Source organism: Vespa crabro, chromosome 1, assembly GCF_910589235.1.
Source record: "Vespa crabro chromosome 1, iyVesCrab1.2, whole genome shotgun sequence".
Classification (NCBI taxonomy): domain Eukaryota; kingdom Metazoa; phylum Arthropoda; class Insecta; order Hymenoptera; family Vespidae; genus Vespa; species Vespa crabro.
In genome coordinates this window covers 16,698,898-16,724,757 of record NC_060955.1, presented here as the reverse complement: position 1 = coordinate 16,724,757, position 25,860 = coordinate 16,698,898, and the positions used below count along the sequence as shown (strand labels likewise).

The following is a 25,860-nucleotide window of genomic DNA, read 5'->3' as shown; positions in this document are numbered from 1 at the left end:
CATGTGTGTATATATGTGTATATATATGTATAGGTATATGTATATATATATATATATATATATATATATATATATATATATATATATATATATATATATATATATATAAAATGAATTTTGTAAATTAACTATAAAAAAAATTAAGTCATTTCATATATTAATATATCTTTTTTATTTTATTATTTTTTTATGATACAAAAAGAAAAAGATAAAAAAAAAGAAAAAAAGATCGTTCTATAAAAATGGATTTATAGTTAAATTCTGTAAAATACGTAGTACTGACATATCTCTTCGTGGATCAACGGATAAGTATTTCGAAATCGATCGATCTTGTAATGAGACTGGCGACATATTCTACTCCATAGATCTTTTTTCTTTCAACGCATATTATTCTTACTTTTTCATTTTTTTTCTCTTTTTTTTCCTAAACCTTAGACAAAGAGTCGATTAATCAACGCGAAATTTAAATTCGAAATATGAATAAAAGAAAAAGAAAATAAAAAAATAAAAAATAAATAAATAGTTCAGGCTCGGGCTCTCGCGATACTTGATAAAAAAATTATCAATATTGATATTGAACGTTTTATATTTTATTAAAAAAAAAAAATAAAAAAATAAAAAAATAAAAAAAAAAGAAAGAAAAAATTGTTGAGATATTTATTATACATGAATGTAGGTATGTATGTTTTTCTTTTGTTATTATTATTTGTTTTATTCTTTTGTAAATAACAAACGAAAAGCCATAAGAAGCCAATTGACCTTTTAGCTACTACTTATAATAATTATAATATGACTTCTTTGGCAAAGTCATATTTTTTTTTTGGAGACGAAGAAACATCATCGTTATAGTGGCTTATAAAATGAGAAAATTACGATAATTTTCATATGAAAATAAATACAAATATTATATAATAACATACAGTTTAGGGATCGCCCTCCCCCTCGTTTCTTTCGCGAGTCACGCGTGACTCCTTTCGTTTATTTGGTTATTCCGGTAAGGTGTTAGAACGACAAAATCAATTAAATGTATTTGATAATATCGTGTCTTTCGTGATAACTGCACGGCTTTTATTTCTGTTCTGTTTCATGACGTAACAAGATGCATGAAGTAGTAGATAGATAAATAGATGGTTTGTTAGTGAACATAATTAGTCGGGAAACATGATTGATGGATTAGTGTTGAGGATGCCCGTGTTGACTCGCGACGGAGAAGAAAGTTAATCTTTGACTTACATCAGTATTTAATGTAATACCGTTGTAAAAATAAATTGAAATAACGATAGTAGTAATACCAATTGGTTGTGGTACAATTGGAGTACGATTGGTAATACTGTAGCTAAAGGGTTAATAAAAATGCTTGGGTACGATTTTAATACAGTACTATTTTCCCTAAGTTTCATATTTCGATATCTTCCATTGAAATACATGTAACTGTGATTTTCTTCTTCTTCTTCTCTTTCTCTCTCTCTTTCTTTCTCTCTCTCTCTCTCTCTCTCTCTCTCTCTCTCTCTCTCTTTCTCTCTCTTTCTCCCTCTCATTCTTTCTCATTTTCTCTCTTTCTTCTTCTTCTTTGTTCTTCTTTGTTCTATGCTAATTACCATCGCGGACATAACAGGCGAGTATTAATACAAACCATACATGTATCACAAAAATCCTTTTTTCTAGAATGTTTCATTGAACATTTGTAGACAGCACAGTAGTAACATACTCTTTCTGTGGCCTTCTTGATTGTTTCTTAATGAATGATTAGAAAATAAAGACAAAAAATAAATAAATAAATAAAACGAAAAGAAAAAAAATAGGAAAGAAATGTGAAACAATATAAAAAAAAAATTAATAATAAAAAGAGAAGAAGGAAAAAAAGAGAACAGACAATCCCTTTGGACGATTATACTCGCTCGAGGGTAAGCACGGATGGCTCTCACCTTTGATACTTCTTGCCTATTGTTTTCAAAGTGTCCAAAGTGTCTTTTCGTCGCTCGCTCTTGTAAAGAGAGTGACACTCTTTTAACGATCTTTCATGCCTTTCCTCTTTATTCTTTTGTTAGTCGAAATCAGGTATAATCTCGATTATTAATGTTTTCTAAATATTTGTCAAAATCTTATGAAAATAATTTCATGTAGATATACGAAAATTTCGATCGCGTTGAAACAATCGAAAATGGTTTTTTTTGTCTTTTATTTCTCTTTCTTTTCTTTTCCTTTTTTATATTTTTAACATTTTTTAACATTTTCACGTTTTTATTCGATAATTTCGTATATGAAGTTACGATCGTTTAAACGACATTGAATAAGAATATCGAACCAATAAATAATTTCACATATTGAATTTAAACAATGTTTATATTGTATTGTATAAAGAATATCAAACGATGTCGATTCGATAATTCAATATAAATTTCGTTAAAATACTATCGTATCATTTTAAGATACAGCGTAAAAGAATTCGATGTTTCGATTCAATAATTTTATATTAAATTTCGATCGCCGTTTATATTTTTCGAGAAGCGTCGAACGATCGAAGTTATTTCTTTTTTTTCTTTAACATTATTACCGTTTGATTCGACAATTCCTTGCAAAATCAAAGTCGATCGATAATAGGATACCATTTAATAGTATCGAGGAATCAGCGAGAAAGCATTGTATTTCGCTTTGATTTCTTTTTCTTTCACTTCTTTTATCTTCATCTTCTTCTTCTTCTTCTTCTTCTTCTTCTTCTTTTTCATTTTAATCCATGAGAGAGTAAAAAAACATCGAGGCGAAGAGTGTGGTATTATCTCTGGCTAACGGGGATTGATGGGAGGGGGGCGACATCAAGTTTCAGCCAAACTCCTCGATCTTTTTTAGGAGTACAAAGAGTTCAGAGACGCCGAGAACATAATGCCATTGGCGACGAGCGACTTTCGTAATCCCGTTTGTCAGGAGCTAAGATCTCTCAGATCAGCTAGTGTTGGCATAGATCGTATAGTGTCGATTTTTGCCGAAACGAAGACGTCACCTTTACAAGCACCGGATGTATCTTCAACTTTTGGCAAAGTATATAATGAACAAGGAAGCGTTGACAGTTCAGACACTTATGCTAGCTGTCAAACACATCCATCTCATTCGCAGGTAGGAAGGTTACCTAATAACCGTTACGTTGTTCATCATCTGATCGACCATTTTTCTTTTTTTTTTCTTGCTTTATATTTGAAGGGCGACCTGACCGAAGAGGCGGACAGCAACCTTTACGTTAATCCTTTGGAAGCAGCGGAAAAGTGTAGGGGAGGTAACATTACTACAGGAGGGGATAGAGGAGGTGGAAGAGTGAAGAAATCGGTATCAGGGGAGGTTGCCCATAATATCAGCGATGTATCTCCTACCGTCGAATCGCTCAAGGATCTTCGTCCTTTCAATGAGCCCACTAAGGTTGCCCTAAACGACTCCATACCAAAGCATAGAAAAATTCGTATTCAACAGGTAAGTCTTGTAGAAATATTATTTTTTTTCTTTTTTTTTTTTTTTTTTTTTGTTTGAATTAGAACGATCTATCATTGAAATTAGACGTGTTTGTTATTGTTATTATTATTATTATTATTATTATTATTATTATTTTTATTATTATTATAATTATTAGATTATTATCTTTATCTAACAATAATCGATCAAAATTCTACTCTGTTTTCTATTTGTTAGCGTTAAATCTTTAAGTAGGTTTCCTCGACGTCAACATCATTCATTTCTTTCATTTCCATATTATTTCTCTCTCTCTCTCTCTCTCTCTCTCTTTCTTTCTATCTCTCTTTTTCTCTCCCTTTCTTTTTTCTTTTTTTTTCTTTTCCTTTTTCTTTTTCTTTTTTTCTTCCTTATTCTAAAAATACAATATTCGTACAGCTGAGGCTATTGATTTATTATGGTGAGGTTTCCCTCTTTCTCTTTCTCTCTCTTTCTCTCTCTCTCTCTCACTCTGTATGCGGTCGAATTTATTTTTTTGTATCTTATATCTCTGATAATATTCTACAATTTTCTCTATCGCTATATGATTATTTATAAATAATCAAATCTTCTGCAAACATAATTAGACCGTTTCAAATTATGTATATTCGATCTGACATTTAATAATCGTTTGAATTCGTCGTTTAATTTTTCAGCAGAAGCAACACAATTTTAATTGTCACATTGTTTGAAAATAATAATCATTTATAGCGACAAGAAAATTTCTGTTATTAAATTGTTTCACACTACGTATTGAAATGCATAAATTTTTCTTTTTTTTTTATTTCTTTCCTTTTTTCTTTTCTGTTTTTTCTTTTTATTTTTGTCTTTTCTAATTACCCAATGAGAAAAACTTCTTCGTATAGTAATAATAAATAATCATCACAGAGTGATTATTAAACCGAGAAATTAATTTGACACGGAGAGAAAGAAATTACAAAAGAAATCATTTAAGAATCACATGAATAAAATTCATACATATAATATAAAAATAAATAAATAAATATCGTCGGCGAGAACCTTTTAAGTTTTTCCACCAACCCTTCCCCTCCCCTACCCCACCACTCCGCCTCGAAATTTTCTTATAGGAGAATTTGAAATAGAAAATTCATTTTCTATTATTCAGAAATCTTCTACCTCCTTCTTTCAGTTGCGCAAACCATCGAGATCAGAAATGGAATAGAGATGAATATCGCCGAAAGCGAATAGAATTTTTTCTAATGTCCACGCTCGCGTGGAAGCGAAGCGCGATATCGCGGACACGTCGATCCCCAAAGAGAGAAGTCGAGAAACTCGTTTATTTATCGAGTCGTCAAGAGTGTCCTTTGTCTTGTTCGATCGTAGAAACGACATTGGAAGTATCGATGTCCTCGAGCCAAAGAGAGGCCTCAAACAGCGGGTATCGTTTGTTCATCGCTAAATCAACGCTTTTAAAAATGTCATCCCTCAACACTCCTACACCCCCACACACCCAACAACCCCACAAACTCACAACTCCACAATCTTCATAATTCCCATAACTGAATCGTTCTCTTCGTCAAAAAACAACCCGTCATATTTGATCTCCCTTTCTTTTTCCCTTCCCCCTCTTTCTCTCTCTCTCTCTCTCTCTCTCTCTCTCTCTCTCTCTCTCTCTTTCTCTATTCTTTTCCCTATTTTTCTCTCTCTTTTTCTTTCTTTCTTTCTATTTCTATTCTCTATTTTATTTTTTGACCAATTTACATCTAACGAACGTCGTTGCTTGTCCTTTGCGTGTTTTCACTTTATATTTGCACGTTCAATTACATATACCTATACATATATATATATGTATATATATATATATATATATATATATATATATATATATATATATATGTATATATATATATACATATATATATATGTATATATATATATATATATATATGTATATGTATATGCATATATACGTGTATACATGTATCAAGGTGGACTTAAAAGTTCGTGAGTGATTTTATTTAAAATTAGGATGGGCATAAAACCTTTTAAGCAGGTCAAAAGTTTGTCGAAGTGTTATGTTTTTTTTTAAAGTTATTACTGTCTCCTTCTTTCCCTTCCTCTCTCTGTCCTTACCTCCCTCCTTCTCCATCTCTCTCTCTTTCTCTCTCTCTCTCTCTCTCTCTCTCTCTCTCTCTCTCTCTCAAGAGTATGAATGTTTCAGATGTATAGTTAGGTTTGTAGATTAACAAGTTAGGTTCGTGGTTGTACAATTTCATAAAAAAAAGAATAAATAATAACATAAATAATTAATCTAAAAAGTTACGAAGAAAAGTAAGTGATTTTTTTAAATCACCTATGAACTTTTGGAGCCCATCCTGTATAATGTATGTTTATGTATATATATGTAATATATAGTTATATATATATAACTATATATATATATATTTATATATATATATATATATATATAAAATATATTATTAGGTCATTAAGTATAAAATGTTCGATTACCTCAAGCACTAAGTTTGACTTCTTTTCTTCGCGTGAATTAGCAGAGAAGTTAGGCTTTAGCATTCCAACCATATTAAACCATTTGAAACACATCTGAAAGATAAAGAAGCTGGATAAATGGATTTCGCATGAATTGAATGAATGTCAGAAGAGGAATCGTTTAAAAGCTTGCCACTCTTTGCTATCACGACAAAAAGATGAACCATTTTTCATCGTATTATTACGTATGATGAAACATGGATACTTTTCGATAATTTCAAACATTCGTCACAGTGGTTAGATAAAGATGAAGTGTCAAAACATACTTCGAAACCGAGTATTCACCAAAAAAGCTAATAGGTATCAATTTAGTGGTCCAGCGGTTGTGTTTTCTCTTTCAGATTCATGAGACCTGGTCAATTGATTACAGCAGATACCTATTGTAATCAATTAAATGAAATAAGAATAAAGCTTTGGATAAAGCAACTGAGATTGGTGAATAGATACAGGGCAATCCTTTTACACGTTGCCCGAATAACTTTGCTCAAACTACAGGGGCTAGACTTGAAATATCTCTATCACCCACCGTATTCCCCAGATCTTGCATCTACTGATTACCATTTCTTTCGGGTATTGGATCACTTCTTCCAAGGAAAAATATTTAATTCCCAATATGCAATGGCAAATGCTTTTTGTTATTTTATCACCGCTTGCTTTTCAGACTTCTTCGCTGCCGGCATTAATAAGTTATCTTTAAGATGGCAAAACTGTATCGATAGTTTAGGCTCATACTTCGATTAATTATACTACTTCTTGCTTGAAATATAATAAATCAAACTTTTACTTTCAAATCGGACATTTCATACTTAATGACCTTATATATATATATATATTATATATTATATATATATATTATATATATATATTATATAAATATTATGTATTCTATATAAGCATCGAGCAGCACTCTCGAATCGTTTCTTTGAGCAATCAGTTTTGATTATTATGGAAATTAATAAATGGAAAAATAAAAAAGGAAGCGATTTTAAATTTTAACAGTTTTTTTGAAGATAAAAATAAAGCATTTGTGTGTATGTGTGTGTGTGTGTGTGTGTGTACAGTAATGGAAACGATTTGATGATCGCAATCGCAAGTGTCACGCCTCCTTCTTAATCGATTCATATACATACATACGTTTCTATTTAAAAGCACCCCATGTCTCCGGCTCTATTCTATTTTACCCAATTTCAAGAATTTATAATATATTTTTTCGTTATCTTTCTATATTATCTCAAAGAAAAAGAATTGCGTTTGAAAAATTTGAATTGCGTTTTATTTTACTAAAAGTTCAAGCGGATCGTCGCCTTCGTCCTTATCTCGAACGAGATTTTCTACGTAGAACATACGTGTCTAAAGTGAATGTAACAAAAAAGAAAATAAAAAAACAGAAAGAAACAAAAAATAGATATTTGCAAATCTTTATCAGAATTTTTTTTATTACTTTTTTTTTAAACTTTTTTATCGACACATTCTTATAGATACTTTTTTATCGACCGACAGGTAATTACAATCGCAATGTCTTGTTTTTTCCTTCGGGACTTTTGTACCGACCGATAATTAAAATCAAAATATTTTCACTGTCAATAAAAATTTCACAATAATATCTAATCAAATATAATTTTTTATTATATTCGATAGTGGAAAAATATAACAATCGTATTTGATTTATTTTTTCAAAACTGTTTTATCGACCGATACATAATCACAATGATCGATACAATATTTTATTTGTTAATACAAATTTCATTAATAAGATTTAATTTGATGTCATTATTTTTTATTAATTTATATATATATATTGTAGAATAATCTTATTTGATAAAGAAAAAGAAAATAGCTCATTTAATGAAAAATTATAAGAAATGTAAGAGAACAATTTTACATTCACTGTATACACGTATATATGTATGTATATAAAACTTGACATACTAATTGTAAAAGAAATAAAAAAGAAATATAAAAAATATAAAAAAAAAATAATAAATGCTCGCATGTCAGGCAAATTTGAAATGTAAACAAGTCTCTACGTGTCGTATTAGTTATAACACGGGGGATTAATTGCAGAGCGGCAGACCTCGTGCACAATTTATTTGCGATCAGGATAACACATCTACTCGAATCACCGTGAAAGAGATGGAAAACAATAATAATCATTATGGAGGACTACGTGGTGGACGACCATTCGCGTTCGGACCGACAAACAGCCTTGCATCTGCAACTCGCATAATCAATCATCATTTTTTCGGATCAATTAGCAGTCCTAGGCATTACAGTACAGGTAATTGTTTATTTATATGTTATGAACCACTTCTAATATATATATATATATATATATATATGTATGTATGTATATATGTATGTATGTATGTATGTATGTATGTATGTATGTATGTATGTATGTATGTATGTATGTATGTATGTATGTATGTATGTATGTATGTATGTATGGATGTATGTATTATACATTTGTTGTTGTTGCTTTACCGTGTATCTTTTTCACATTTCTATGCATACAATTATTGTATAATAATTTTTGATATTTTTGTTTTTTTATATTCTTTCATAAATTTTTGTTTAGATACAAAAACAATTCATTGTTATATATATATTTTTTGTTTTTATATTGGATCTAACTTTTTTATTAGATAGTTAAATCATAGTCTTCCTAATGTCATAGAAAAAAGTTCTAGATATTTTGTGTATTATCCCTTTATAATTAAACTTTTTGTGTTCATGTTTATACAAATATTATATAATATCGAAGTTAAAGTATAACTTATATTAGTATATAATTATAATATACTATACTAAGTGCGTAAGATATGTAATGTAATATAATTATATTCTATTATAACTATACTATACTGTAAGTATACTATAATATATAGATATACTATAATTAATATATTTATATATAGTATACATAAATGTATTTTATAATTATATCATATAATTGAGAGTATAATTATATATATATATATATATATATATATATATATATATATAATTATATATTTATTAAATATATAATTATATATATACATTATATTATAATCTTTTTACATTATACTACACTATATATGTCTTATATTATACTAATTATAAATGAATTAATTTTGAATAAAATTGGCAAACAGAAAAACAAACACATACATACAGAGATATATGTATCTTAAAATTATATGACATATTATACAGGATTATATAATGGAAAGAAAAAAAAGGAAAAAAAAAAAATAAATCGATTGATTAACACAATCAAGATACGGCAAATATGTCGTATGTACACTTGGAATTTAGAGCTTTTTGTTTCATTAGCTTCGTTAGAACTTTACATTCGCGTATTACGAATCAGAATACGCGGATATATAGAAATGTTTTGATATTTTTAAAGGGCTCTTAAAACAAAGACATTCTTCTTAGTGATTGATGGAGATACATAAAGAAGGATTCGATTAAATGACTTCGACCTTATATAAATCGTAACCTACTTTTCTTGTATTTATATACACATCCATATATACACACATATATATACACATATACATGTATATACATACATACTTCATATTTATACATATGTATATATGCAAGAGTTTTTCAAGCTGTTTGAATAGAGATGAATCGGAAAACTTAAAAAAAAAAAAGGAAAAAGAAACATAAAACCTTCCTTCTTCTTTCCTTCGTTAATTAAAAGAAAAAAAAATACTAATAGATCACTTAAGGAAGTTAGAAAAAAAAATAACACGCACGCACGAAAAGATAAAACAAAAACAAGAAAAATAAAAACAAAAAGAATAAATAAATAAAGAGAGAGAAACAGAAAAGAAAACGCAAACAAATTTCGGCATTTCAGGAACAAATTCCGCTGCCGTCACCGCCGAAAGCAAACTTTCATTGTCAGCTGATTCGATAGACAGCGAAGGTGTACCATTCATAGAGAAACATCGTGTTGCTAAATCAATTTTAAAGAAATCAGAAAGTAGCAACAATTATTACAACAATGTTGGCGACTCCGATACGGAAAAATTAATAACCGATAATACATCAATGGGAAGCATGTGTGATAACGAGACGCGTCTAAAGCAACAGCAGCAACAACAGCAACAGCAACCGGTATCGCCACTTTTATCGAGGCAAGTTCTCGAATCCATCTTCAGAACTAACAACAATGCTGAAAGGGATTTCTCGATTGATCAAACCGATGGGAAAAATTGTATTACGAAGATACCGAGATTACTATTCGAGGATGTTCTTGAAGGTATCTTCTAATGGATCCTTGTGCTTTCTTTCTCTCTCTCTCTATATATATATATTTATTTATTTGATACAATAATAATAATAATAACGACAATAATAATAATAATAATCAACATCATCATCATCATCATCATCATCATCATCATCATCATCATCATCATCATCATCATCATCATCATCATCATCATCATCATCATCATCATCATCATCGTCATCGTCATCGTCATCGTCATCGTCATCGTCATCGTCATCGTCATCGTCATCGTCATCATCATGGTCGTCGTCGTCCTCGTCGTCGTCATCTTCATAATAATAATCATAATAATGATGATGATGATGATGATGATGATGAAAAGAAATAGAGTATCAAATTTCAAGCGATCAACCAATCGATCGAAACGTTTACCGATCTCGATCCTATTTCAATAGCTTTGAAAGTCGTGATATTTTTATCATATTATTTTTAGATTCTTTATTTGGCAATTGTTAATACTATAATTATATTTAATGAAATGAGTCCATTGTCCATTTAATCTTTCGATTATTTCTATTAACTTGTTTGCTTTTTTATTGTGTCTATAATTTGGTTTAATAATAATTAATAAATAATATATGATGATATTAATGTAGTAAATAAATATAGTATAAGCTAGTAAGAATAATAAAAAAAAAAAAAAAATAAGAATAAATAATAATATAATGAAATTACTTTGATAATGATCAATAAATATTAAAGATTATAACATATAGTAAATATAAATATATTATAGCATATGATAATTAATAATTAAATAATATAATAAAATCATAATAATAATAATTATTATTATTATTAAAAATAATAATATATTAAAATTATATATTAAAATTAAGATTACAAAATTAGTATAATCAGTTATATCATTATTAAAGTAAATTATTAATACATTAATATTTAATATGATAAATTATAATAATTATATTAATACTAACATTCTATAATCTGTTACAGAAGAAAAACATGCACGTGACGAGACGGTAGCAGAGAATAAAAATAAAGAAACTGAGGAACACAGGCAACGTACAAAAGTCCATACAGACGAAGCTTCGAAGGACAGTCAAACGATGTTGATATGTTCATTAAGACCATACAAAGTTGTTAGGAAATCTGAAGAAAAGAGAAAACCCATATCGAATAAATTGTCGACTACGAGTAGTCATAGTTGTGCGACTTACAAGAGCTCGGACACGAATTGTCTTCCTCAAGAGTATCGTTTCTCATCGTAATCGACATTGGTATCAATTCATTCTATTATTCTTCACGCGGATTCTATATAATAAATATACAATAATTATATGTTATCCTTTTAAATTGAGATTTAATCCTCTATAACGCCATGTATACGTATACATATAAATGTATACGTGTATTCATATGTCGAGTCGAAATATTTTTATATTTTTAAAATTTCATTTCATATTATTGAGCAGAAAATTATTGACATTTTATATATATTTGAAGTTTTTTTATATTTTTTATATTTGGTATACCTCCTGTTTCTTTTGCCATACTTAATATACTATACTATTAGTATATTATATTAATATTTTATAATACTAACAATGAGTATTATTATACTGTATCAAAAATATAAATATAATATTAGTATAATATTGAAAATATATAATAATATACAATACAGAACGGCTTAATTAAATCATGCTAAATTATATCATAATTATAACATAATTATGCTACAATACTAAATTATACTATAATTATATACTATACTGAAAAGTATAATTATACTTTTTAGTATATGTAGTATGATAAAGTATAGTATAATTATAGTTAGTATGTTATTAGTATAGTATAAAAATGTATAATTATACTTATTGGTAGGAAGGAAGACAGAGTTAATGTTATATTAGTATATTATACTAATTAATTATTTATGTATATTATAGTATAATAATACTATAATTTTTTATTAATATAAAAGTAGTATCATAATTTTTATTCTGATTCCAATAAAAAAAATTGGATATTGTAGAGGATTAAACCTTAATGAAGTTAAATCATTGATCATTTCGACAATTTTTTATTCTGTATTTATTTCTCCATATCAACGATGATAATAATTTACGATTAGAAAAAGAAAACAAAAAGAAATCGTTTAAAAAAAAAATAGATAAATAATTTTCCACTTTATGGATCAACGAGAATTTTCATAGCGATTAATCTCGAAAGGGTAAGATGACAATTTTATGATAAATAAAAATTTACTAAGAAAGAGAAAACAAAATTTGAAAAGAAACTAAAGGAATTTAAGAGATTCTTGATTTTTCAAAAATCATAAATCGATTGAATTAAAAGAACAAAAAAACAAAAAAAAATAACAAAATAAATTAAATTGAATTAAGAAACAAACTGATTGAATTTAAAAAACAAATATCTACTGGCCGTTGCTAATTCTTCGTCAAAATTGTATGTGTGTATATATATATATATGTACATGTATGTGTACATGTATATGTACATGTACATGTACATGTATATGTATATGTATATGTATATGTATATGTATATGTATATGTATATGTATATGTATATGTATATGTATATGTATATGTATATGTATATGTATATGTATATGTATATGTATATGTATATGTATATGTATATGTATATTATATAAAGTAAACAAGACATGCGTTTATTATAGAGAAACCAATTTAAAGGCAAAAAAGACTTTTAAAATGACCTCTGAAAAGCGAGGTGCCATTGACTATTATAAAAGCAATCACACAAATCGAGTAGTGATAAGCCTCTTTATTTATCTCATCATTATCAAAGACGTTAAGGTTCTTGTCTTCTAGGAGATCTAGTCACGCTCTAGTTCACAACAAATAATCTTTCAAAACGGGGAATTGAAGGATACCTGAAGGACATTGTCCTCTATCTATAAAACAAAGAATAATAAAAAATAAAAATACTTTTTACCGCATAAATTTAGATTAAGAATTACGGTCTTAGATATGAGAGATATATTCATCGATAAGAGGAGAACAAAAAAAGAATACGTCAGCTGTACATAATACATAAATTATTCTTGAAAAGAAAAAAGAAACGAAATACGAATTATATAAATGTTGATAATAAGAAAGTGACTATACATGGCAAATGTACAAAAAGAAAATAGAAAAAAATGATGTTACAAACAATACAAACATGAATGTACTACGTCAATTGTTTAAAAATGAAAAATTGATTAAAAATGAAAGAAGTAACCGATGAAAATCATGAAAATATTATAAATATAAATATGAACAAATTGATACGAAAGAAAATTTGACAGATATTTAAAAGAATGAAAATAAACGATAGAAAGAAAGGAAAGAAAATTTAGAAAAAATATTGATAACTAAAGAGAAATATGGGAGATGTATAAAAAAAAAGGAAAAAACAAGAAAAATTATATCAAGCAAACAGTAAATATGCTTCTTTTGTTTTTTCCCTCCATATTTTTTACCATGCAAAAAAAAATTGATTAGACGTTATTAAAAAAATAGTCTGTTTCCGGTACTCCCTAATAAACCTTGAATAAGTAATCATTAAACTAAGTCGAGCTTTGCGTGTCAAGAATGTAATGTATGCATTAAATATGAAAAATAAAACAAAAAATAATTGGAAGGAGAAAGAAGAAGAAGAAGAAGAAGAAGAAAAAGAAAAAGAAAGAAAAGAGAAACCGACCAGAGAAAAAGCGGCGAATAAATAAAAAGAAATATTCACAAACCATAAAGACATTAAACAAACCGAAATTCGTGATTTAAATCTAACTAGAATCTTAAAGACAGAAAAAAAAGAGAAAGAATATATATATGAACGAGTTTAAATCTGTTAACGTGCTATAAAGATAAAGAAAAAGAAAAAAAATAATAAATAAAAAGTAAAATAAAAAAATATAATGAACATTTATATACGATTGATGTGAATTTAGAAAAATCTCTTTCTCTCTCTCTCTTTCTATTTCTCTTTACTTTATTCGTATAGATAATTTTAATTAAAAGAAATATTTTAAGCTAAAGTGAATTCAATCTTTAAAATAATTAATTGTCTAATTAGATAATTAATTTTTTTTTGTAATTCTACTTAACAACAAGTTTCTAATCTTTTCAAGCGATCAATCGAAATATCAATCGCGATATTACGATTATCGTGAAGAAAAAAGAATTACATAAATATATAAATAAGTACAAGACAAAATTAGAAAGAGAAGAGAGAGAGAAAGAGAAATTGAGAGAGAGTTGAACGAGAATTGAACGAGAGTAAACGTGTGAAATTATCTTTGAAATTTTGATCTTTGAAATATACTGCCTTATCTAAAGTTCCCAAAAAAATGACTGCTCCTTTTGAAAGGATTGATCCTCGTTAAAAAAAAAAGGATAATAGTAATTTTCTAAAGAGCTGCAAGACATAATGTGAATGATCCTATCATAAATAATATATATATATATATATAAATATATGTATATATATATCTTAAATAATATGGAATTGTATTAAATATATGACATATTATTATATACATTACGATGTGAGTCGTTTGACCAAAAGAAAAAAAGAAAAAAGGATAGAACAAAAATAAAACAAGATAAAATTATTTTGAAATTGATTACGGATTATTTTGAAATTGATGGCGGATCGGAGATGATCTATATTGATTGAATTGACATATATATGTTTGCCTGGATCATATAACGTATCGTTAAAGATATCTATTGTACGACTGCCTCGATTGATCACACATTTGAAAAAATAAATAAATAATGAATATAAATATAATGAAAGGGAACTTCGAAATATATATATACAATATATATATATATGCACATACACATATATACATATATATATATATATATATATATATATATATATATATATATATATACCGGGTGTTCAAAATGAAGTGTTACAAAATGAAGAATTTTTTATTTCAGAAATGCATTATATTTGAGAACAATTGTTCAGGCAAAAGTAATCAGATTTTATGGATTAAATATTATCGCATTTATAGTCTTTCATTTAGTGGAAAATTTCAAGGACATTTCAGGATTAATTTTATTTCTTTTTTTAACAATTTTTTTACAAAAGCAACATATTCTACATAAAAAAGAAAAAAGAAAAAGAAACTACGAAACAAAACAAAAAAGAAACGAGTAACATTTGTCTGAAATATTTTTTTAATCCACTTTAATTTTTCAAGATATTAAACAAAATATGTATTTCTGAGATAAACATTTGCAACATTTTGTTTTATATACATAATACCCAGTATATAAATAAATAAATAAATAAAAATACGTATATAAAAGCGGATTAATTTCCGCGTTTACTTTCGTTCAATTTCCTTTCATTGTCATATAAAATATCAAATCTTCGTTAACTATAATAATATCGTTAGGGAATGTTAAAAATTGTTTATTCAATTAACAATTTAACGAATAATAATAATAGCGCGCTTATAAATGCACGGCTATGATGCGCTGCTAATCGAACGAAGTATCGAATATTAAGGGATTAACAAGAAGAGAAGAAAATAAAATCAATAATAATAATTAATTAATTAATTAAATAAATAAATACATAAATAAATAAATAAGTAAATGAATAAATAAATAAATAAATAAAAGTGTACTTCGTGCGTGCTTAAAAAAGTTGAAAGAGTAAATAAAAAATACTAATAATAATAATTAAAAAAAAGCAGCAAGAGCAAGCAAACAAATAAGTAGCATCAAGCAATCAGCAGCATCAGCAGCAGCATATTTAGAACGTGCTCGTGTAATATCGTAGTGAGACTCGAGATGTCATTCATATATAGTAAATTCAGATACCGGTGTCCAACCGTATTAAACTATTTCTGGTTTAGTATGATAATTTAAGCAAACAAACAAAAATTTTTTTTTAAATTAAAAGAGAAGAAAAAAAAATAGAATATAATCTGATGATTTAAAAAAAAAAAATATTTGAAGCTCGACCTTGGCCGAATTTGATAAGAGCGAAAAAAAAATAATACATACATATACATATATATATATATATATATATATATATATATATAATATATATATATATATATATATATAATTTAAAAATGATAAACAATTTGATATCATATTCCCTAAAATGAAAATCAAAAATCCAAAAGAAATTTGGCTGACCGCTCGTCATATGTTTTGTTATTGTTGTTTTCTATTTTTACTTTTCTCGTTAAACAAAAATTCCGAGGAGCACTATTGATGATAACGAATCGTATTTTATTTTATTGATTGTATTTTGATCTTATCTTTCAAAGCTGATATTGTGAAAAATCTATATCGAAGGATCATCGACGAAGGAAGGACATATCTGCACAACATCGTTTCTATTTATTGTTATAGTAGATTGTAGAGTTCGAAACAGTTATATAGTTGCGAAAACAAAGAATAAAAAAAAATAAAGAAAAGAAGAAAACCAAAAAAAAAAGAAGAAAAGAAAAAACAATATGCAAAGAAAAAGAGATAATATCTTCCTTCATATTTTTCATATGAGGGAATTATTGTTATGCTGGTGGTCTAAACTCCAAAGTTCGAGCATCGAGTAATTTATTATTATATTTTGCTTCTTCGAATTTATCTTCTCAACATGTTCACACGTATACATGCATATATATATATATATATATATATATATATATATATATATATATTTTAAATAATGTTATATACAGATATATAATATATTTTTATATTTTAATAATATTTTATAATTACATAACATTTTATGTATATAAAATTATAGATTTAATTTTTTTAAATTATAATTTATATATATAATATTTTATATATAAATTTATGTACATATTAAAAGTAATATATATATAAATTAAATATTTAAATAATTTAAATTTAATATATATATATATATTAAATGTTGAATTAAAATAATTAACAGATCAATATCTTTTGTGTAATTAAAAGTAAAAAAAATTCTTAAAAAGTTTACATCCGGATGTTATTATTAATATTATTATTTATGTAAATTAGTATATATCTATATATGTATGGGTGTATATGTATATATGTATGTATGTATACGTTGAAAAACAATTTTCACATCGAGTCGACACTGGCATCGGAATATACAAGGTTGCTAAAATTGCGTGAAAAAGAAAGATATATATGTAATAATATTTCCATATTAATGAGAAATATCTTCTTCCTCCCCTCTTGCCCCGCTCCACTTTCCTTTTTCGCGAATGATCTCGATCGTTTTAGTACCTGTTATATTCAAAGTTAGATCTCAATATTTTGTCCCGCTTAAGATTTTTAATGAAAAAGAAGAAAAAAAAAGTATAATAATAATACCAATAGATAAAAACAAATAAATAAACAAATAAAAGTAAGAGAGCGGATCAATGTCTTCTGTAAACTATTCTAGTTAAAGTAGAAAGTTCCTAGAAAGTGTACAGCCGATTATTATTATTATTATTATTATTGTTATTATTATTATTATGACAATTATTGTTATATTATTTATTATTTATTAATTAATGATAATTATAATATTAGTCCACCTAGCGGTGAAATAGTACAAAGAAAAGCCACGTCGTAGACGTATCATGACATATGAATGTAAGGAAGCTGATTAGTTGATTAGATAGTAAAGAAATACTGATGTCTCTTTTTGGCATATATTAAATTTTTATTATAACAAACGGGCAAACAAAAATTCTTAAAAAAGTATAATTGTTAATTTAAAAAAAATGTCTATTAACTTCTGCCAAAACTATATCTAATCTTTATTTTATTCCAACATATTAATTTCTTTGATATATAAACAAAAACATTTTATGATACATCAAAGTATTTCGTATACTATCTGATCAAACCAAGTTGATCGATCATCTAAAATAATTATTTTCTTGGCCTTATGAGGCCTACTCTTCTGTAATTGTAAGATTCAATAGTATGTGAAAAAAGAATAAAATTGCAAGAAAGAAATGAAAGTTTTTTTTCATTACATATTGTATATATACAAAATAGTCTAAAATAACTGGCGATAATTTCAGAGCTTGCTAATGACGTGAGTCATTAATTACTTTTCTTTTTATTTTATTAATTAATAATACAAGTAGAAAAATATATTTTATAATGTTCTATATGATCACCTTTACATCTTAAATAAAAGCGTTAAAACGCTTTTCAAAATTTTTGATGATTATTGCACATTCTTCCACGATTATTTCATGTCAAGCCTTTTCTAATGCCTTTTTATGTTGTTTGAAATTTATTTTAAATGGGAAAGTTTTTAAAGCTGATAATACATGAAATTGCAGTTATTTTTTATCATCCTGTATAAAAAGAGCACTTTTATCGCATCATATCCCTCATTGAATCATAAAAAAAATTTCATTTGTAGATTACCAGAATAGTCTAATAATATTATATGCCAGGAATTTACTTTATTGGAATGTCATTTACTATACAAGAATATAATCACATATTTTGAGTTACAGTGAAGGCTATCATAAAATCGGAGTATTACAAGCGTACTTTTCTCATTTTTTTTTTTTTTATCATCGATCCGTTATTGTGTCAAATGTAGAAGTAGATTAACTCGAAGCTGGTGGTGCTGTATTTACAGTTTCGGTAGTTGTACTTGCACTGTCGGATGCGATTGGTTTCTCTTGAAGCTCTAACCATGGTAATCGTTTTTGCAACTCGAGTCTATTTAATAATGTTTTTATTTAATTAATTAAATAAATAATTAATTAAAAATTATATGACAAATGATAAAAAGCTTAATCTTTAACTTCTAAATATTTCTTTTTTTATTATTTATATATTTTCACACACATCCACACACACACACACACATTACCTGTATTTTGGATGACTAATTGCATAAACATATGGATCAATACAGGCAACACTTTTGCAAAAGCATGCAGGTATCATAGTAACGCCGGGAGTAAGCAACGCTTTGTTTCCAAATGCACCGATCATAGCAAGTACTGCGTATGGTGTCCATGCGGCAACAAATAGGAAACAAATCGTAATGGCAGCCTACAAAATTAAAAAAAAATGTGTTAACTCATTCTAACGGAAGATATCTAATAAAGTGTTAATTAAATTTAATATATATATATATATATATATATATATATATATATATATATATATATATATGTATACCTTCGCTATACGAATTTCAGCAGATTGAGCATTCTGATTGGCGTTACTTCGTAAACTTTCAACATTCATCTTCTTTGCTTGTTCTCGAAGAGCCTTTTCGTGATTAACAACATGACTAACAATTTGACTGTAATAATATACAATAAGTGACATTGGTAAACAATAGGAGAAAATAAATAAAGTTAAAACGAAATATCTTGTTTCAGCGGTATCGGTTAAATAATCAAAAGAACAGCTTGTAAGAAATCCTTCAGGTACATAACGACCCCAAACACCCATCGCAGGCATTAATACCCAAGGCAAAACATAAACCCAAATTAATCCGACGAAGAGGATCACTTGACCACGTGATAATTTTCCATCCAATGGTCTGGCTATGGTACTGATTAACAAAATAATATTAATATATCTATTATGTTATTTTATTTGAAAAAAAAAAAAAAAAAAAAAGAATTTATATTACCTGTATCTATCATATGCTATCGCAGCATTAGTTACCGCTGCACCAATGCCAGACAATGAACCAATTGTAGCAAAAATCTGGCATGCCAGATTGCCCAAAGCAAAGCCCGTGTTAAATGAATTGTATATAAAAATTGGTGTCTTCATCATCATGGCAAAATCGCAAATCGCAAGATTCACAACGAACATGTTCGAGGGAGTCCTCAAGGATTTGGCACTATCACAAATTAAGAAAAAAAAAAAAACAAAACAAAAAGAAAAAAAATTAATAAAAAAGATAAGAGAAAGAAATAGAAAAAGAACAAAATTTATTAAGAAATTACTCAAAGGGAATTGAAAAGGAAGTTGCATTGATATAAATTAGCTAAAGAAAATTTGGAAAAAAAAAACAAGAAAAATATGAATGTTTTAACTTACGCGCAAAATATCCATATGACGAGACCATTGCCAAGTAAAGCAATGAATGTGAATAATATATATAACAGGGCCAGCATATAATGAAGGGAGGGATTTGGCTCAGGAAAGACCAACCAATGTTCCGGTACATGTACCAATTCTTCGGCAGGGACGTTCCATCCCAATAGGCGTGGTGGACCTGCTGGTAGAACTCTCGCCTCCCAATGAATACTGTCGTTGAACATGTTGGTGGTCACCGTCTACCAGTCCCTCACCTTGTTTTTGAAATAACCAAGATGTGGCCTTTTATACCATATCCGTCAAATTAAATCCATGAAACCTTTAATCAGCATGAAGATATGGCTTCATTTGAGGATCAGCTACGGATCATCCCTTGATTACCGTTGGTCAGCAAGAGCAAGCTTCAAAGTCAAATCAATCGATTTCGAATTATAGTATACATTTTTATCTTCATTGCTGTTGACTACTTTTTCATAGTATCTTATTTTGTGTCGATTTCGTTCCATTTAAATATTCTTTGATATCCATTTTTGTATGGAAGAAAAGTAGAAATTTAATCCAACAAATCGGTTCTTTTTTAAAAGATTCTACCTCTCTGGATATATATATATATATATGTGTGTGTGTGTGTGTGTGTGTGTATGCACATATATATTGCTAGTGTTCTCAGTATATGATAATTCTTTTTTCTTATATTTTACTTAAAAATTTGATAGATAAAGTACATTTGCAATGATTCATTTTATAAATTTCTTCATTCTGCATTTCCACATTTCTACATTCAGTTCACAAACATATTGATCATATTGAACATCCTTTTTTTTGTTTTGTTTTATAATAAAGTATTGAGAAACTAATGCTCGTAATAAGAAATAAAATAAGAATGAAAAAATAAACATGATATGTTAGATAAATGATGAAAGTAAGAAACTCTATGAAACTATAATTGAAACTAATTTTGATAAAATTGAAACTAATAAATGTTAATGTCATTCCCTTCCTTGTCTTTCAGCAGATATATCGCTTAAAGTATATGCTGGTAAGTAATTAGATGGATTTTGAGAATCCTTCAATAAAGGATTCGGCAGTGTTGTTGTTTTAGTGCCGATACTTGTGTAACCCTTGTCATATAATGAACAATATGGTACTTTGTGTTTAAGTAAAAATCGCCACACTTGGCTATAGGTCCAGTATAATATTGGATTGACTCTCATTATGCTTGGCCATCCTGAATCGGTAACAGTAAATGCTTTTAATTTTTCTGACCCAGGATCTCCTTTCCTCGTACCCATTAGACTTGCTTTTAAGTAGTATTTGTCATGTATAAGTTTATCCAATGCTAAACGCAATGGTGGTTCCTTTCTAATTAATTCTAAACCGTAATAATTAGCTGCTTCTTCTACGAATGCTTCCACCTATAAAAACATACCAATAGTATTTAATTTATGTTTCATATTTGCTATATGAATAGACTTAAATATATTTATACCTCTGAAAATGGATCAGCTGCTACGTATAAACATAATGGAGAAGAAATTTTGCGTAATGCACAAATACAAGCAGCTAAATGTAACACAACTGTACAATCCTTTCCACCATTGAAACTTAGAAAAATTTCATTTGAATCGTATCTATAAAAAATATATTACAAGTACGTACATACTTAAGCGATTATCTGTAACGATGAACTTACTTGTCATAACATTGTTTCAAAATGTCAATTGCACATTGTACATGTTCCTCGCTATTGCTACTATTAATAACAAGTTCTGCTTGTTCAATACTAAATCTTTCTTTTACATTCTGAATGATATGAGTTGGAATACATGAAATTAATTCTTGTTTTGCTTTAATGACATCGTTTTCAAGCCCTTCAAATGTAATTCTTACAGTAGGATTCACAAAACTTGATTCTCCCTGAGGATAACTTCCTATATTCACTTTATCTTTCCAACGTTGTGCTTGTTCATCCAATATCTTTACTAATGACAATTCATCTGATTCAATATCAATATAATCAAAATGTAATGGATTACCTTTCTTCAATTTAGGCATTATTGTATCTACTGCAGGTTTAAAATATTTTGGAGAACCAGGAAGAACATAAATATTCGAGATTTTGATTACTGCATAATCATCTAAAAAAAATACGAAACTTATGCTTTCCCAAGACTACTACTATTTAACGACTGATTTATATTCACAAAAGTAATGTATACCAGTTGAATTAACATAGATAAGATCACAAGGACATGGTACTATAGATAAACGTTCTATTTCAGTCTTCCCAATAAGTAACTGTGTATAAAAATTCAACAACTCTTGATGTAACTCAAGTTTTACTTTCAATGCTTGCGCAATTCCTTCGTACGTAACATCATCGTGCGTAGGACCAACTCCACCAGATGTAAAAACAATAGAATATTTTTTGGATGCCTCAGAGACTTCTTGTGCAATTTCTTCTACCTAATACAAAAACCTAAAAGTAGTAAAATTGTTTATAACATATGAAGAGTACGTATGAGTCATGATAAATAATAATAACAATTTTTTTTTTAAATAAAGTAAGATTTATAGAAAATTAAATTAGATTGCCATTAATTCGTACTCTTCATATGTATACATGCATAAAGATAAATATATTTTTCTTTTGATTTTTAGAATAGAAAAAATTCGGAATACACACTATGTCAGGTACCACTGTTATTTTGCAAAGCTTCACTCCTATGTTTCTTAATTTTTGTGCCAAATATGATGTATTTGTATCTACGATTTGTCCGCGTAAGATTTCATTGCCTATCACGATCAGCCCAGCTGTATACATCTCCATTCCAATGTAATCTCTAAGTAAATTGAGATAAGAAATGATATATTAGTCAATATGCATAGCTAATGTATAATTTATATGGATGAAAATTACGGACTATTATAGTTCTGTACGTCACACAGGATTTGGTAAAAAAAAAAATGATAATAAAAATACACTTGTTAGGTTATATGCACATATATTTATTTACTTGTATAACAAATATAACAAATATAATATTTTTTATTAATCGTATAAAAAATTACTTTCGATACAAATAAGTTCAAAGAGTAGTAACTCTCATATTTGCATTTGTTCTACTAAGATTGTTGTTGCATCAGTTTGTACTGGCATTGAACTTCTGATTATTTTTTTATTTGCTTGCTTCTGCACTTTTTCAGTATTAGATTTCTTCTTATGTGATCTACACACTTCTTGATGCAATTCCTTCATTTGTTTGTTAATGTATGCTGTTTTATCCTTTGTTGTTGTTATTCTTGTTTTATTTACTTTCAAATCTAACTAATGGAAGAAGTATTAACTATTTATTTGTTTTATTCTCACAGAGTATTTTCTATGATGAAATTTATTTTCAAGACTCACAATTAATATTTCAATGCTATTATTTTAGAAACTTACTTTTTTCAAATTTTTCACCATTTTCTCAGCTTTAGATTTCAATTTAATACTACGGGCTGTTGGTACTTGGAATACATTTTTGGTCTTATGAGTAACTTTCTTTTTTCCCATCGTTGTCTTTATTTCTATAAGTCAAACAAGAATTGCTATTTGTATCATTAGGATTTAAATGGAGATCAGTATATTCTTCTATTTTTTGTTTCTTCATTGCTGGCTCCTCGCCTTTAAGTACATTTTCAGTTAGCAAAAATGATACACGAATCATTTCTTTATTCGGAGAAACATCTCTAACATTATGGATATTGACCAATGAATCGGGATACAACTTGCAACCAAGTTTGTTCTCTACTAAAGATTTTGCAGCTTTGCATGGATCTTCATTTTTTGGTAATTTCACAAAACAATAAAGATGTATTATAGGTGGATTAGAACAGACCTTCTTTATTTCTTCTAGAGTAAACCAATTTGGAAGCACATCTAAAAATTCAATAGCTAAAGCTGGTAAATTCATAGCTATGTGTTCCTTACCAATCGTATTATTATTTCTTCTATTGAGAATATTAGTTCTAACTATATCTCTTAAAAAATCTCTACCATCCATATTGTAACATTGGAAGTTCTGTTTGATTTTATTAATAATAGCATTTTTTTGTAACCATTTGTACGATTCTGGATTTAGATCATTTGCAAATACTTGAACTTTTTTGCGAGCTGCAGGAATAGCAAAAGGTCCTACTCCTGCAAAGACATCATATAAGACATCGTCAACTTTCATGTATGTCAATAAATTCATATGTTCTGTAGATAAACGTGGATTCCAATAAACTTGAGCAAAATCAAATTGATATATTCTGCCATTTTCTTTGACCGTAGTTACAGTATTGTTATCACCAGCCAATATTTCCATAGTAAAATGACGATATGTTGTGTCTATGGTATTTGTTTTATTTACAACTGTACGAGCAGTTGGTATTTTATCAAGAAAAACTTGTCCGATGATATTCTTGTAAGGTAATTGTGCATCGCGCAAATTTAAATGTACTATATGTCCTACTTGACTGAACGATGTAGGCGTTTCAATCACTTCTGGAAGAATAGACTTCAATATATCTTCTGATTTCCAGTTTTCATATTTTAATGTCAATGAAGTTTTTCCAAAATATTCATATTGATCTTTTAATAAGTTTCTATCATTTTCATCAATATCTTCAAATTTTTCAACAATTTTTGGATTAAGGTAAACAATAATACCATCATCTCTATTTTGAACTGGTTTTAGACACTGCATCCTAAGTAGATACTTTTTTAATATTGGCATAAATTGTGAAATTTTAACTTTATACAATTTCAAACAAGGTATCTCTATAGTAGTAGTAAATGCATCACGATCCAAGCATGTCATACCGCGCACTGACACTGGAGGAACCAGCAAAGAAGTCATAGTGGTTTTATAAATGTAACGTAGCTGATTTAATATGGCAATCTTGGGTCCCAGCATTTACAGGATCAGACACTGGTTAACAATACCATAACATTTATTTATTAGTCAATGAATCATTCTTTTAAAAATAATAATTCATTGATTATATTAATTTGGAATTTAAAAACATGAACATGACAAACAGAATAAACTTTCACAAGAGTATCTGATCCTATATACTTAAAATGAACATTTATTCCTTTAGAACAAATGTTAACAATTTTAAGAGCTAGATATTAATACAGTCTCATCCGATTATTATTAATTTTTTTTATAAATGTAAACCCTTCAAAGTTAAATCTAATAATTATGCAAGTCACATTTTATAAATCAAAAATTCGATATGCACATGTAAACATTCTAATAGTTTGAGATGTTAAACTTATGTAATGTTACAATTCTATAGCACAAAAAAATAATTATTTACCTTAATTATCTACTCTTGAAAATATGTCGAAGCAGTATTTAGAAGAGTTATTAAATTTTATTTAAGAAAATAACGAGTTCAATTACATTTTATTTGACGACAGCAGGTGTGGCAATAATAGTTTTCTCTTAACGCCCTCTGTGTAATAGGAGATAAATTACCGTC

At 27.6% G+C, this 25,860-nt stretch overlaps 3 protein-coding genes and 1 long non-coding RNA gene across 10 annotated transcripts in view; 2 read left to right on the top strand and 2 right to left on the bottom strand.

Moving 5' to 3' along the window:
• The window catches only part of LOC124430026 (potassium voltage-gated channel protein Shab), a 41,291-nt gene extending 29,705 nt beyond the window's left edge, over positions 1 to 11,586 (top strand). For 4 of the 5 annotated variants that reach the window (XM_046976027.1, XM_046976019.1, XM_046976045.1 and 1 more), the window contains 5 exons: positions 2,848 to 3,111; positions 3,196 to 3,459; positions 8,050 to 8,263; positions 9,842 to 10,246; positions 11,237 to 11,586. In XM_046976027.1, coding sequence (XP_046831983.1) covers positions 2,848 to 3,111; positions 3,196 to 3,459; positions 8,050 to 8,263; positions 9,842 to 10,246; positions 11,237 to 11,511 — 1,422 coding nt within the window. In that variant the 3' untranslated portion in view covers positions 11,512 to 11,586. The remainder of the gene's footprint in view (positions 1 to 2,847; positions 3,112 to 3,195; positions 3,460 to 8,049; positions 8,264 to 9,841; positions 10,247 to 11,236) is intronic. The other variant, XM_046976055.1, reaches the window with a different exon arrangement.
• Positions 11,587 to 18,711: 7,125 nt separating this feature from the next.
• Positions 18,712 to 20,929, bottom strand: LOC124432696 (opsin, ultraviolet-sensitive). Its single transcript, XM_046981790.1, has 5 exons — positions 20,344 to 20,929; positions 19,928 to 20,143; positions 19,465 to 19,846; positions 19,151 to 19,335; positions 18,712 to 18,996 (listed from the first exon to the last, which is right to left on the bottom strand). Exons 1-5 carry the CDS (start codon positions 20,565 to 20,567, stop codon positions 18,882 to 18,884), a joined length of 1,122 nt encoding a protein of 373 aa, XP_046837746.1. The 5' UTR covers positions 20,568 to 20,929; the 3' UTR covers positions 18,712 to 18,881.
• A 77-nt stretch (positions 20,930 to 21,006) lies between these two features.
• LOC124432695 (FAD synthase-like) lies at positions 21,007 to 25,828 on the bottom strand. 3 transcript variants are annotated; one of them, XM_046981789.1, is made up of 6 exons: positions 25,696 to 25,828; positions 23,030 to 23,186; positions 22,563 to 22,809; positions 22,037 to 22,481; positions 21,833 to 21,974; positions 21,007 to 21,758 (listed from the first exon to the last, which is right to left on the bottom strand). In XM_046981789.1, exons 2-6 carry the CDS (start codon positions 23,171 to 23,173, stop codon positions 21,333 to 21,335), a joined length of 1,404 nt encoding a protein of 467 aa, XP_046837745.1. In that variant the 5' UTR covers positions 23,174 to 23,186; positions 25,696 to 25,828; the 3' UTR covers positions 21,007 to 21,332. The 3 variants fall into 3 exon arrangements, 1 of the variants encoding a protein (XP_046837745.1); XR_006944362.1 differs by lacking the exons at positions 21,007 to 21,758; positions 21,833 to 21,974; positions 22,037 to 22,481; positions 22,563 to 22,809; positions 23,030 to 23,186 and adding exons at positions 23,332 to 23,671; positions 23,789 to 25,301 and having other exon boundaries at positions 25,696 to 25,822; XR_006944363.1 differs by lacking the exons at positions 21,007 to 21,758; positions 21,833 to 21,974; positions 22,037 to 22,481; positions 22,563 to 22,809; positions 23,030 to 23,186 and adding an exon at positions 23,872 to 23,913 and having other exon boundaries at positions 25,696 to 25,822.
• LOC124432698 lies at positions 21,448 to 23,121 on the top strand. The gene is made up of 4 exons (XR_006944364.1): positions 21,448 to 21,579; positions 22,416 to 22,551; positions 22,626 to 22,857; positions 23,005 to 23,121. It is a non-coding gene; the product is annotated as an uncharacterized LOC124432698 (long non-coding RNA).
• Positions 25,829 to 25,860: the final 32 nt, after the last annotated feature.

Bases quoted from the DNA above. Each gene is read 5' to 3' on its own strand.
- LOC124432696 (XM_046981790.1), bottom strand. From the start codon at position 20,567: ATGTTCAACGACAGTATTCATTGGGAGGCGAGAGTTCTACCAGCAGGT. The intron at 20,144-20,343 runs GTAAGTTAAAAC...AATTTGTGATAG, and splicing joins GTCATATGGATATTTTGCGC to TGCCAAATCCTTGAGGACTC. The intron at 19,847-19,927 runs GTAATATAAATT...TTTGTTAATCAG, and splicing joins ATAGCATATGATAGATACAG to TACCATAGCCAGACCATTGG.
- LOC124432695 (XM_046981789.1), bottom strand. From the start codon at position 23,173: ATGGAGATGTATACAGCTGGGCTGATCGTGATAGGCAATGAAATCTTA. The intron at 21,975-22,036 runs GTAAGTTCATCG...TATTTTTTATAG, and splicing joins TTGAAACAATGTTATGACAA to ATACGATTCAAATGAAATTT. The intron at 21,759-21,832 runs GTATAAATATAT...ATGTTTTTATAG, and splicing joins CAGCTGATCCATTTTCAGAG to GTGGAAGCATTCGTAGAAGA.